The 14,018-nt window shown below is 37.0% G+C and overlaps 1 protein-coding gene across 1 annotated transcript in view; it reads right to left on the reverse strand.

Moving 5' to 3' along the window:
* Positions 1–14,018, reverse strand: part of phf8 (PHD finger protein 8) — a 57,636-nt gene that overhangs the window by 10,235 nt on the left and 33,383 nt on the right. Inside the window, exons 12-17 of the mRNA XM_039776268.1 lie at positions 7,856–8,185; positions 7,286–7,377; positions 5,609–5,796; positions 5,227–5,312; positions 4,741–4,865; positions 332–627 (exon numbers count right to left, since the gene is read on the reverse strand). Coding sequence (XP_039632202.1) covers positions 332–627; positions 4,741–4,865; positions 5,227–5,312; positions 5,609–5,796; positions 7,286–7,377; positions 7,856–8,185 — 1,117 coding nt within the window. The remainder of the gene's footprint in view (positions 1–331; positions 628–4,740; positions 4,866–5,226; positions 5,313–5,608; positions 5,797–7,285; positions 7,378–7,855; positions 8,186–14,018) is intronic.

Here is a 14,018-nt window from a genome sequence, read left to right on the forward strand (position 1 = left end):
AGGGTCAATTTAAAAATATGTACTAACATGCAGTACCCAATTGGGTTGGACGACTTATGCAGGCAAGGACAGAAATTCAACACACACATTATATGGACAAGAATTGATCCCAGAAATTTGAAAGTCTAAGATAGGTGTTGACAAGAACTATGTCTCCATACCTAGTGACTATCACATTTTTACACACAGGCAGAATAATAATTTCAAGTTGTATTTAAACAGACCAGAGGTCTTAAATGTTCTCTTAATAAATATATTAAGTTTTTTCATTATCATAATCCAAGAGAGGCCAAACTGATTTGTCACACCAAAACTCATTCCTGGTACTTACTGTATTCAGAATCCTTGAAGCAGGCTCCTAATGTTTCTTGCTCATCTAAGCTCTCATCTCCTGCATCGCTGTCATGACGAGCTGGTCGCCTGATTGTTCGCTTTCCCGGCCTCTGGATTATGCCGGCTTTTGACGTATGGGATGGAGTCCCTGCAGTGGCTCCAGCAGCTGCCTTATCAATTGCACTGCCCCACCAGGAGGCTCCACCTCCAGAGGAAGATGAAGACTGTAGATTTGCCATGGATAGCATTCCCTGAATGGCTTCTCTTGTACTTGGAGAGGCAGGTGCTTCCTCACTATACAGGGCAATAAAAAGTAACAAAGTAAATTTTAGATGTTTAAAATATTTTTGGAAAAATTAAGTAACAAAATATCAAAATATTTCAATGCTATGGGTATGCTGGAGAACAATAAGTTTTTTTATCTGCTGCTGTTAGAAATTAAAAATGTACAGTGCATCCGGAAAATATTCACAGCGCATCACTTTTTCCACATTTTGTTATGTTACAGCCTTATTCCAAAATGGATTAAATTCATTTTTTTCCTTAGAATTCTACACACAACACCTCATAATGACAATGTAAAAAAAGTTTACTTGAGGTTTTTGCAAATTTATTAAAAATAAAAAAAACTGACAAATCACATGTACATAAGTATTCACAGCCTTTGCTCAATAATTCGTCGATGCACTTTTGGCAGCAATTACAGCCTCAAGTCTTGTTGAATAGGATGCCACAAGCTTGGCACACCTATCCTTGGCCAATTTTGCCCATTCCTCTTTGCAGCACCTCTCAAGCTCCATCAGGTTGGATGGGAAGCGTCGGTACACAGCCATTTTAAGATCTCTCCAGAGATGTTCAATCTGATTCAAGTCTGGGCCACTCAAGGAGATTCACAGAGTTGTCCTGAAGCCACTCCTTTGATATCTTGGCTGTGTGCTTAGGGTCGTTGTCCTGCTGAAAGATGAACCGTCGCCCCAGTCTGAGGTCAAGTGCGCTCTGGAGCAGGTTTTCATCCAGGATGTCTCTGTACATTACTGCAGTCATCTTTCCCTTTATCCTGACTAGTCTCCCAGTTTCTGCTGCTGAAAAACATCCCCACAGCATTATACTGCCACCACCATGCTTCACTGTAGAGATGGTATTATCCTGGTGATGAGCGGTGCCAGGTTTCCTCCAAACGTGACGCCTGGCATTCACACCAAAGAGTTCAATCTTTGTCTCATCAGACCAGAGAATTTTGCTTCTCATGGTCTGAGAATCCTTCAGGTGCCTTTTGGCAAACTCCAGGTGGGCAGCCATGTGCCTTTTACTAAGGAGTGGCTTCCATCTGGCCACACTACCATACAGGCCTGATTGGTGGATTGTTGCAGAGATGGTTGTCCTTCTGGAAGGTTCTCCTTTCCCCACAGAGGACCTCTGGTGCTCTGACACAGTGACCATCGGGTTCTTGGTCACCTCCCTGACTAAGGCCCTTCTTCCCTGATGTCTCAGTTTAGATGGCCGGCCAGCTCTAAGAAGAGTCCTGGTGGTTTCGAACTTCTTTCACTTACATATGATGGAGGCCACTGTGCTCATTGGGACCTTCAAAGCAGCAGAAATTTTTCTGTAACCTTCCCCAGATTTGTGCCTCGAGACAATCCTGTCTCAGAGGTCTACAGACAATTCCTTTGACTTCATGCTTGGTTTGTGCTCTGACATGAACTGTCAACTGTGGGACCTTATATAGACAGGTGTGTGCCTTTCCAAATCATGTCCCATCAACTGAATTTACCACAGGTGGACTCCAATTAAGCTGCAGAAACATCTCAAGGTTGATCGGGGAAACAGGATGCATCTGAGCTCAATGGTAAAGGCTGTGAATACTTATGTACATGTGCTTTCTCAATTTTTTTATTTTTAATACATTTGCGAAAATCTGAAATAAACTTTTTTCACTTTGTCATGATGGGGTGTTGTGTGTAGAATTCTGAGGGAAAAAAATGAATTTAATCCATTTTGGAATAAGGCTGTAACATAACAAAATGTGGAAAAAGTGATGCGCTGTGAATACTTTCCGGATGCACTGTAGTGGATCATTTAAAGTAATAATTTCAAAGATTAAGGGTAATGAGAAGAGTGCAAACCAAGGATGTTTATTATGATGAAACCCAACTTCATCTTATTGCAACTCGCCCATACTCCAAGGATTTCTTACAAACCAAATCAAACAATCAAAAGATTTCTTTAAAGGGGCAGCAAACAGTTACAAAGGTAAAATAGTTTACGCATCAAATCACTGTGTGATAGCTCAAAACTACTTTTTATCTAAGCCAGAGCAGTCACAAAATAACATTCATCCAAGGCCAAACTTGTACTAGTTCCTTCTTAAAATATTCCACCAATAGCATGCCTGGGCTTAGAAGAGAAACCTACGACTTTAGAGCTAAATGGCAGCAGCGCTAATTACAATGGCACTATTCCTTTTTCAGATTAAGCACAATAAACTAATATAATTATAAAAAACAAATCTTCAAAAATATATTTTTTAATTTCCTTTTGGACTACCACAGAATAGCCATTTCTAATGGTCATTAATATTTCTTTCTGAAACAAAAAAGGAATGCATGAATGACATTCTATTATTCTAATTAAGGTATAGTTTAACACTATAAATAAAAAATAAAAATAGTAAAAAGTTATCTTTATAAAACATCCTTTTAAGTATGAACTCAGAAAAAACAAAATCTCTTCAGTAGCTTTTAACTGCGGAAGGTACTTTAGTAGTGAACTATCTAAATGCATTAACTTTACTGTAACTATACTCTCCATTATATTAAGTCTTACACGCATGTAACGGCATTTATTATTTATTTATTTTGGTATTTTTCTGTATCGTTTGTTGTTCTCACTATTAAAATTCAGTTTTAAAGACATTTTTATATCCTTGTAAAAAACTAACCTTTTCTAACCTCGAACTGTGAAAAAAAAGATTCTTTTATCAAATCTTTGCCTTTTTTCCCCCCGCATATAACTTATTTAAGCACAGAATGAAACAATCATAAAACTTGACAATACTGAGTTTAGTAAGACTGAACTACAAAAAGTATGCACTTATGTAATCTTTAAATAATTCAGGTTCTTTCCCTTACAGCATAATAAAACATATACAAAAAAAATTTCAGATTTCTCAAAAGTATGTATGAGAGTAAATCTAAAAACATAGGCAATATGGAAATTATGTAGTAACCGCAACTCACACAAGCTGACACAATACAAACACATCTGTGATAGCTTATGGGTATTGTGAATATAAACAGTAAAGCACAGCGCTCTGCCATTAGTCTAGTTGAAGCCAAGATCAAATGAATGTAGTCAAAGGATTGCACCATTGTTCAAAAATGGGCTGTATTGAGATTTCTTTGGGTAGATGGAGTGAAACCTGCTGGAATTCACTACAGCAGCACTGAATCATAATGTTGTCCAAGGAAGAAAGTGCAGCGCCAACTAAAGTATGCCACAATGAAGAAAAGGAGAAAAAAGGATGTGCCATGAAGGTGCTTGAATAAGAATGGATTCTAAACAATGTCAACACTGAACTCTCTTGGTAATGTTGAAGCGAAACTGGCTTTATAGTTTTCTTATACATTTTACCTCTAGCATTTAATGATTGTTTTTTGAGTATTACCTCACTAAAACGTTCTTTTTTTATTAATATCTGTTCAGGTTTTTCAAAGGTAGAGACCAGGGAAAACCAAATATAAAGGAAATCTGGTAGGAGAACTTCCTGGTGTATGTTAGGGTAACTGTGCAGCCCATCCAGGATAAATGATGAGGTAGCTAGCCTCTGGCCCCTACTTAGATATTGAAGCTGAGGAAGCCAGCCTTGGTCATATTGTTAACAAGTTTGTTTTGTGCAGCCCATTCAAAGGTAGCTTAACTGGGGAGACCCAGCATGAGAGTAGCTCTTGGCCTATGCTAAGGCAGTTTAAAAATGTAACTTTTTCAGGAGTAGAAATTTGGGTGTGCCAACAGGAGTCCGGCTTGTGAAGAGAGCGACTTAGGCCCTTGCTAAAGTATTGACAAAGAGGTAGCCATCATCGGCCCTTGCAGTCTATGATGAGAATGAGTGATGAAAGAATGTTACATAGGTAAATATCAAGTGGTGTATGCGTAGATTATATTATATTATTTGTCCACCAAAATCAAAAGAACCTTAGAAGTTAAATTACCTTTCATGAAAACTTTTACACAACAAAACATAAGGTCTTTAAAAATCTCCAGGGCTAATCTTAGTATCGATATCTGCTTGCTTCAAGAATTATGCTCTAGTATTTAAGGAACTCTATGAGATAATCTAGGCTGACAAGTTGTAGAACAATTAGATCATTTAAATTAGTTTGAAATCGAGTCAACCATAATGAATACTACCTTAGTGCAGCACTGTCCAGGCCAGCCACTTGCTTGCTAGCTTTTAGGAGGTCCAAGATCCCTCCACTTCCTCCTGATTTAACATCTTCTATTGTTAGGGCATCTTCATCTGTTGTGTAGTCCTCCTTAAATGTCAAAAAATGCAATTTTGAAACTATACACTATCATGTTAATTTAAGCGTTTCTAAAAACAAAAAAAAAATATATCACATACATAAGTATTATGTGGTCAATGCAAATAACTGACAAATATCACCAAAAGAACTTTTAGTATTTCTGGTTTGCCTGTCATGGTTGGTTTCTGAGTCCCTGCCTCTGCTCACTTTATAATTTTGAGCAAGTTATTTAAACTACCTTTGTTTAAACTATAAAACATAAATTTAACGAATGTATTATAACTGTGCACTTTTAAACTGCCCTAAAATGATGTGTACTATAGAAAAATTACTCTATAAAAGTAAATTTTGCATTCCTTATTCAATGTACCTCAATGTCAAATTCCACCTCTCCGGGTTCACGTATTCGGTTCGGATCTGAACAAGGCTTGGCACGTGGGAGCTTTCTAGGCAAACCTGAAAATGGGATGAAAAAGAAAAATAAATTGCACAGTGACCTTGTAACAGAAATGGTGCAACAAATTATTAAAAATTTCAAAAGAAAATTCTGAGTTCACACAAAAAAATATTTCATTTTGCGTCTACATCTATAGCCTTCATGATATTGGAAGGTAGCTTTATGTAGAAATACAGAAAGCTTCACTATAACACAGAAAACATTTTTAAACTATTATTCCTGAATCAGGACTTGTACTTCTCATTGTTTAAGTTCTGCTGCTTAGACATCAGGTTCTTACACAATGTCAAAGTACCTGCAAGTTTTCTCTTGCTCAGCGCTGCCTTTCTCTGTCTCCGAGGAGTCTCATCAATTTGCAAGTCTTCCTCAGAGTCATAGTCGAAACTGCTTTGTAATCCACTTAGTTGACCCTTTATATTGTCAAACTGTCCCATTAGAGGCTGTAAGCTCCTGGATGCTGAGTTTGACTTCACCCCTTTTTTGCTGCAACCGAAAAGAAACAAGTATTCATGCCATCCAAATTCCAACAAATAATGCTGTTGTTCTAATGTTTAATAAAATTGCTGTGGGTTATTCAATGGTTATGAAGGGACTATACACTGCATACCATGAGAGGAACATTTCAGTATTATCAGTTTAAAGGAAAAGGGAAATTATGATTAAAGTTTAATGTTATGTTGGAGTCAAATTTATGATTATAAAATAATGGATCCATCAAAAATGTGTGAAAAAATGCTGTATGTTAAGGAGATATGTAATTTACTGCTATTAAAACTTTCAAATTTGTATGGCGTTTATTATACTACTTTACAATAGAGGTCCATAATCCATAAATGAGTGATATCAAAGTTTCAAAGTAATGTAGCACTACTTTAATTTTTAATTAAGAAAGAGACAATGTTCTATTATACTGGCTTCTTTTAAAGTGAAGCTAGGATGTTTACTTAACAGTTAACATTGGATGGAAAAAGTAAAATATATAAACACATAAAAAATGGAATAAGAGGAACACCATTTTCAAAACTTCTTATATGTAAGAATGACAACAAAAAACTGCAAACGATTAAATGATGTTTACTTCAAGTGGAGATTTTTTTATTTTTCTTGAACTTGTACAATTTATTTGAATATATAGGCATAGCGCTCAACAGACTATCCTTACAGAATGGGATTCAATTTAAGAACCAGCTCTGTATGGGATGTCAGTTTATCTCACGGCACACTTACTTCTCAAAGGGCCAATCAACCTAACTTGCATGTCTTGGGATCTGGTGACACGAGGAGAAAGTGTTATTTAGGAATGCGAACCACTGTGCCTTTCCTCAACATGGAAGATAATCAGCAAATGACTAAAACAACTGCATATGAAGGTTATGTTCAGGTTACAATATAAACTACTAACATTAACTTTGAAATGGCCAATTACACAGAAAAACATGACAATGATGCACATAAACACAACCATGAAGAATACTTCGCAGAAAGATATCAAAGACCTTAAAATACTTCTACTGGAATGAGGATTGAAAATTTTGTGGTAGAAATGAGGGTTAAACATGTGTATACAGAAGTATAAAAGTCTAACTATTTATTTCCAATGAATGGCTACTGTTGCATTCTGCTTTTGATAAAACTGGATGTCCATTCTTAACTGCATTATAAATAAGTGTATTAACATCTGAAGCTCTATGTCAATGCAGTTTGCGTTTCCTGGGGCTGCTTTGGGCTACACTATGATTCCCAACTGTAACAACACTTCACCACCTTTCCACCCCAACCACAATGCAACCTTAAACAGGAAAATACTAAATGGTTTAAAAATAGTCACATTCAGAATTACTTTAAAAAGGATAAATAGTGAGTAACATGAACTCCAGAAAGAAAAAGTATGGATTTAATGTGTCAGAAAAAAATAAATAGGAGGAATACATGCTATAGCATCAGAAATAGTCCTACTGGGAAATAGATTCACCTTGTAGATTTTCCATTAGTGAGGACAAGACGAAGCTTACTCTCATCAATCTCACCCTCAAGTTCTCCCAGACATGATGCTGACAGATCAAACTGGAGATAAAAAAAAAACGGGAGAATAAAAGGCACTCTATCCAGCTATAAGATCATTCTAATGCAACTTGGAATATCTGTTATTAAAATGTCAATAAGTATAACATTAATTATATCTTTGTCTATTTTAACAACATACAATAACAAAGTACTCAATAAAGAATTTAATTAAAAAAAAGTTACAGGTCAAGTATTTATTTAGTTTTAATCCTATTATTTTTATTTTTGATTTTATTCTAATCATTCCATACAGTTGGATCAATTTTTTACAAAAAACAGGATTGTAAACAAAACAAACCTGAGAGAGCATGGCCATCGGAGTAAAACTTAAAGCTGGTCAAAAAACATAGTAATCCTATTATTTAAGCTTTATTTTTTTCCACAGGGGCATTGTTGGATATATAGTGAGCAAACACTACTATGGGTAATTTATTCTGAAATCTTTACACCTTTACGTTTGGCAGATTGAATCATTTACCTTTTGCTTATGTTGCTGCTCAGGTGTCTGGTATTTCTTAAGGGTGTGCTTGGTATGGATTTCAAGTACATCTAGCTCAGCAGTAACAGCCGTCGTCGTAGGAGCTGCCAATGCATCCAAGGCTATTGATTCTTTCTTCTTGCGACCTCTTTTCTTGCCTGGTGTGGAAGCTGCAGCTAGCGATGTTTCTTTCGGCTTTGGACCTCTCTTTTTTCCAGGTGGACGACCAGGAGTAACCAACACATTTCCAGGAGCATTCTGGCTCAAAGGAGGACCTCTTGGTACTCCAAAAGGTGCCCCAGATTTACCCATATTTTGTTGGAAGATGTCCTGGCAGACAGTGAGATTATTTTAATAAACTATTTTAGGAAATTAAACAAAATTAAAATTAAAGTTGCAGAAAGAATCTGATCCTTTAACAAACAATAAGTACGAGTCCAAACAATTCTATTAAAGAGAACTTCCAAATTATAAGTAGCAATACAAATAAGAGAACTACATCCAAAACACGGCTTATTAACAAATGCAATGTTATTAAGATATAAATAAAAAAAATATAAATGTATTTTTTTTAACAAAACAACTATCTCCCCAGGGACTTTTCTGGGACAAAAAAAGATTACAGGCAGTACCCAGGTTACATACGAGATAGGGACTGTAGGTTTGTACTTAAGTTGAATTTGTATGTAAGTCGGAACAGGTCCATTATTTTAATAAATGCTATTGTTGACCGACTGTAACTAAGTGCTCTGCCAATGAATGATGGAGTTTCACCTCTCTCTGACCTTTTTATTATTTCTACTTTAATTTTCCATGGTGATGGTTTTTCTCTTCTTTACTGTATCACCAGCACCTGCATCAGATTTCTGTTTCAGACACCTTGTTGAAGGGTGAAGGCAAAAGGTTAAGATAAGCTCTTCTGCATAGCACTGTACACGCTATCACAGCAGGAAGGCACCAGTCGTCAACATGTCTGGTGTACTGAGGAGAGACAACTTCCTGCTATGTATGCAACGGTACAAGCTGGCTTGCCAATGAGAATGAATGGGGGCGGCAAGGGGTGGTTCACCATTTGCCCACCACACAGTCACCTCCACTTGCAATACAGTATGCTGCCTGCAGTGTTCGCCCACCAAGAAAGAAAAGGGTGCTGTCAAAGGCGGGTAGCGAATTGCCTGCCACCGCCCCCATTTAACAGGCAACCACCCGAGGCACACTACAATGCTGCCCCATGCCGCCCCATTCACCCTCAATGGCCTCAGTTCAGTCAGAACTGGGTCACCGCTTGCAGCATAACCAGCCGCTCACCGAGAATGAACGGGGCAGCTGTTCGAGGGAGAGGGACACTGCAATCCCCATCAAGCCTCCGTCCTGCACACGAGCGGTAGCTGTGGCCCCAGGGCAAAGATGACCGAGTGGCAGTAATTGAGGAGCCTGTGTCACGTCCCCCAGACAGATGAAGCAGCAGCTGCGGCCCCATTCGTAAGTGATAAGTCGGATGTCTGTAACTTGGGGACTACCTGTACATTATTCAAGATGGAAGTGCACAATTCTAACTCTATTTTTTTCCACAATATGGCATTTCTGAGTCAATGCACAGAATGTACAATAGTTACTGGATAAATATAAAATATTCCCAAATCAAAAACATTAGCAGTTGCTAATTACTATCAAACACAGGCAATTATTGTATAATTAATATGCAGGATGGGTATAGTCATAAAACTGTGTGTGGGTGGATGAAGAATTAGGAGTGTAGTCGCTTCACATTTTTATTAAAATGTCAATCACCTATAACAATAGAGCCGCATATGTTTCACATACTTATTTAAATCTAACATCTGCAGTCCAGTATATTGTGTAAATGATAAACTAAATGTTAGAAAAAAATGTATTTACAGTTTTAAGCATTCTTCTTACTGAATGATACAGCTTATATACTTATTTCTACAACAGGTCTAATTTAAATATGATTTAGTCTTCCTTCAGTAGCTCTCGCTTACATTAAAATTACTAGTGTTAAATTAATTAATCTTAGCTAATCAAAGGCAATTGCAGTGCATTTTCCATGACCTCCAGTCACATAGTCTGACATACTTAGAGTCTCATTCTGACTAGACTGCATCTTGCTTTTACAAAATTTGTCTTAAGTCATATAGGCAGAGTAAGCGTAAGTGAGAACTGAGAACCAATGAGCGCACAGCTGTAAATTCAATACATATGCTGCATTATAAGGAACGTGAATGTTTTGGACCACGCAAACAGAAGTGGCTCATCTGTCTGGTGTTTCATGTTTTTGGCGCTATAACAGAAAGCAAAAGAAGACTGAGGTTGCAGCTGAGCTCGCCAAACCTGGAAAGCATTCCGACAATTCTGGTTCTGTCAGGCAGCACATTACTGACCACTGGAAAAAGAGACGAGCTTGCAATAATTTGGAAATGTGCAACTGTGCTGAGATGTGCTCATGGAGGCATATAATCTGACACCCACTGACAATGAGATTGACAACTGCAGTTGTCAAGTATGACATCCTTCCTATTAGAAGTGGCGTAAGGTGGCACTGTCTTAAAAAAACCTAAGTTGTACATATACTTAGGCAAACAAGCAGACAAGAAAGGTTAGATGGTCACTAGGTACAGGTTCATTTCTACAGTGTATGAACTTCAGCAAGGCAAGGCAGCAGGCACATACATCATGGATGTTCTGTAGCACTGTCTGCAAAAACATGTTTAATACACTTCAGCACTCAACCATTCAACTCTTGATAAAATAAGAGCTATAAAATAGTGTTCTGTGGCCCAAAGGCAAGATAACAAGTGTACTATCCGATTTCAAGTATAACACTGGTTAAATTACAGATTTACAGAAGGGAAAATGTTATTTAGTCTTCAATAATTTCTTTTTTTTTTATTTTTATTGTTTAATTATGTGGCAGGAGGACGGCACGGTGGCGCAGTGGTAGTGCTGCTGCCTCGCAGTTAGGAGACCCGGGTTCGCTTCCCGGGTCCTCCCTGTGTGGTTTGCATGTTCTCCCCGTGTCTGCGTGGGTTTCCTCCGGGCGCTCTGGTTTTCTCCCACAATCCAAAGACATGCAGGTTAGGTGGATTGGCGATTCTAACTTGGCCCTAGTGTGTGCTTGGTGTGTGTCCTGTGGTGGGTTGGCACCCTGCCCAGGATTGGTTCCTGCCTTGTGCCCTGTGTTGGCTGGGATTGGCTCCAGCGGACCCCTGTGACCCTGTATTCGGATTCAGCGGGTTGGAAAATGGATGGATGGATGGATGGATTATGTGGCAGGTGCGAGAATTCACTTCTACCATGGCTAAAAAACGGGTGTTGGAAGTGGTTGGGCCCGAACTATGAAAAGGCAAAAACAGAGCCAGCATTCTTGCCAGGCGAGCTAAACGAAAATGCCTCTTTGGTTAGTTACTGACTGCTAATTGATTGTAACAAACACATTAACAAGTTTTTGACATTTGGTGTTTTGTACATCATCCTCAACAGTGAATAGCTCTGTGGTGACAAGTCAGCATTGATCTGTTGAATCCAGAAAACTGCATCGAGGAGAGTATTTTTCAGACAGGAATACTGTTTTACCATTGTGTATACACTTGCCTTTGAAGATGTGAATTCTGACAGTAGTGATAAGTGTGTGTTACAAAAATCAAGTTTCCAGAGTAAATATTAACAGTGAAGAGTGAGGCCACTCCTGCTCAAATACTGTGGAATTGACTAACTTGCACTTTGAAATGAGCAGTGCTTTTTATATTTTTCTTACTGCAAATGCAGAACCTTGTTTGCACAGTCCCCATATATTAAATAGTTTCAACCAGACCAAGGGCAAAATAGTTTCTTTCTACAAAGCATGCATTTTCATGCAGCTATAGTGTCTCTCACGTGTATCCATGTGTTTGATAGTGGAATCTGATGGAGTGGCGTCCAGTTTAGGATATTGTAATGGGGTTTAAAAATTGGAGCTTTTTAGTTGATTACATATGACTCGTAACACTTAATCTGTGTATTTTATTTTAGAGAAAATGTAGCTTTTAACTGAATAAACAGTGCTAACAAGGCTATAGCTATACTAATGGACTCATAAGGTAAAACTAGCATTGCTTTAATTTTGTGCATTTAATGAAGAATTTTACATGGAGTATGGAGAAATTTAAATGCAGGCACAGGTCAGGAAGTACTGACAAGCAGGGGATTTAGCTCAGCAATGACATCATGATGTCAGGGATAGCTGGGGAAGGCAAGGCAGATACAGGTGAATGACAACAAGTATTCAAGGAAGAAAGTGAGAAAGGTAAAAGTTTCAGAACCAAGTATGAAAGAAGAAGAAGAAGAAAAAAAAAAAAAAAAGGAATCACTAGAATTTAGAATTTAAAATCAAGGCGGAAGAATTTAGGTGCAATCATGGACTCTGACCTAAAATTTAAATTGCATAATAACCATATTACTAAGACTGCATTTTTCCCCATTTCCGAAACACTGCAAAAGATACACCTACTATAATACTTCAATATGCTGAGAAATTAATTGATGCTTTTGTATTATTCAGAATTTATTAAGGACTTTAAGTAATCTTGATCCTTCCTATATTTTGAAGTGCCTATACTACTACATTCAAAGTTGTAATCTTAGATCTTTTAATAGCGGTCTATTTATTATTCCAAGAACCAAGCTTAAAAGAAGTTGTGAGGCAGGCATTTGTTGTTATGCTTTAAAAATGTGACGTCATTTACCAACAGAGATATGCCAGGCTAACACTGTAGATCATTTCCTTAAACTTCAAAAACCCACTTTTTTAATTTGGACTTTTCGTAACTACATTTTAGTTTCACACCTAATTAACTAGACATGCCTGGAGTTATGATATTCTTTAATGAACCTGTGACCAAAATCCTGTGCAACCACCTGCCATGTTTGAATGTTTAAATGAAAGCGGATAATCCAACCAGCCATGAGACCACCGTCTTTTTATTTTATTTTTTCTGTCCTACCTAGCCAGCTGACATAATCAATTTTAAATTTAATTTCTCTTAATTTGTATTATTTATACATCAGTTACATAATTTGTATGAAAATGTGGTACAGAAATAAATGTGTAATTGAAGCAAATACGATAAACTGAGAATAAGCAGTTTTATTTCAATTAAAATTTTTTATTTCATGATTAATCAATTAATTTTTATAATTCAACAGTGGCCCTTAAAAAATAAACATCTGTCTAATGCTACATATTTTGTTAGCTCCATACAGAAAAAGGGAGATGAGACAAGAGATATACAAATTTAAAAGAAATACTGAAAGAATCATAGCCAACTGCATTTAAAAAGAAAAAATCCAAGGACATTATTTTTAAGTCATTAGGTACAAATAGTGGGGAAGTGGCTTCTATGTCTATCTTCAGAATGCTTTTGGGCACATCAATATTTCAGAAGTGCACTGTGTATGTGAGCAGTAACTGATAGATTTTTATGATGAAGTTAAACAAATTATAATATTTATAAGATTTTTCTAGTGGTGTATCACCATGAGCTGAAAGAAAAAGTGGTATGTAATAATATGCTCTGTACTAAAGGTACTATATGAAACGAATGATTACTGTTAGTAATGTATTCAAAGCTCTGAATGAATAAGTAATACAAAATTAAAACTTGAAGTTGCCATCTTGCTGGATATGGTACAGAAAGCAGGCAGCACATGGCACTTTGCATTTTCTATCAAACTGCTTCAGCAGTGCCTCTGCAGCAACTTTAATTAAAAAAAAAAATTTTTTTTTTTATACAGTATATATTTATATTTCATTTTGAATATTTAACACAACCTTTCTTTGTGGTGGATACAGACCCCAAACAAGCTACAATCTAACTACTTGTGCCTGATGAAGAGGCGGGGGTGCTCCCTTGCGTTTTTAGTTTGAAAGGTACCATTTAAATAAAAAATGATAAGAAAACAGAAGTGAATTATTTCCTACACTTGGCCAATTTCTCTTCTTTCTGTCACATGCTTCTAAATCTGTTGTAGCAGGTTGCCAGCCACCATTATTTCTTACAAATGGGCAATTCAATAGATGTTAACTCATTTATACTTGCACAACAACTTTAATAAGCTCCCTTTAAGCAACCATACACTTAAAAGAGTTACTGTCAATATGTTTACC

Source organism: Polypterus senegalus, chromosome 13, assembly GCF_016835505.1.
Source record: "Polypterus senegalus isolate Bchr_013 chromosome 13, ASM1683550v1, whole genome shotgun sequence".
NCBI classification, from domain to species: domain Eukaryota; kingdom Metazoa; phylum Chordata; class Cladistia; order Polypteriformes; family Polypteridae; genus Polypterus; species Polypterus senegalus.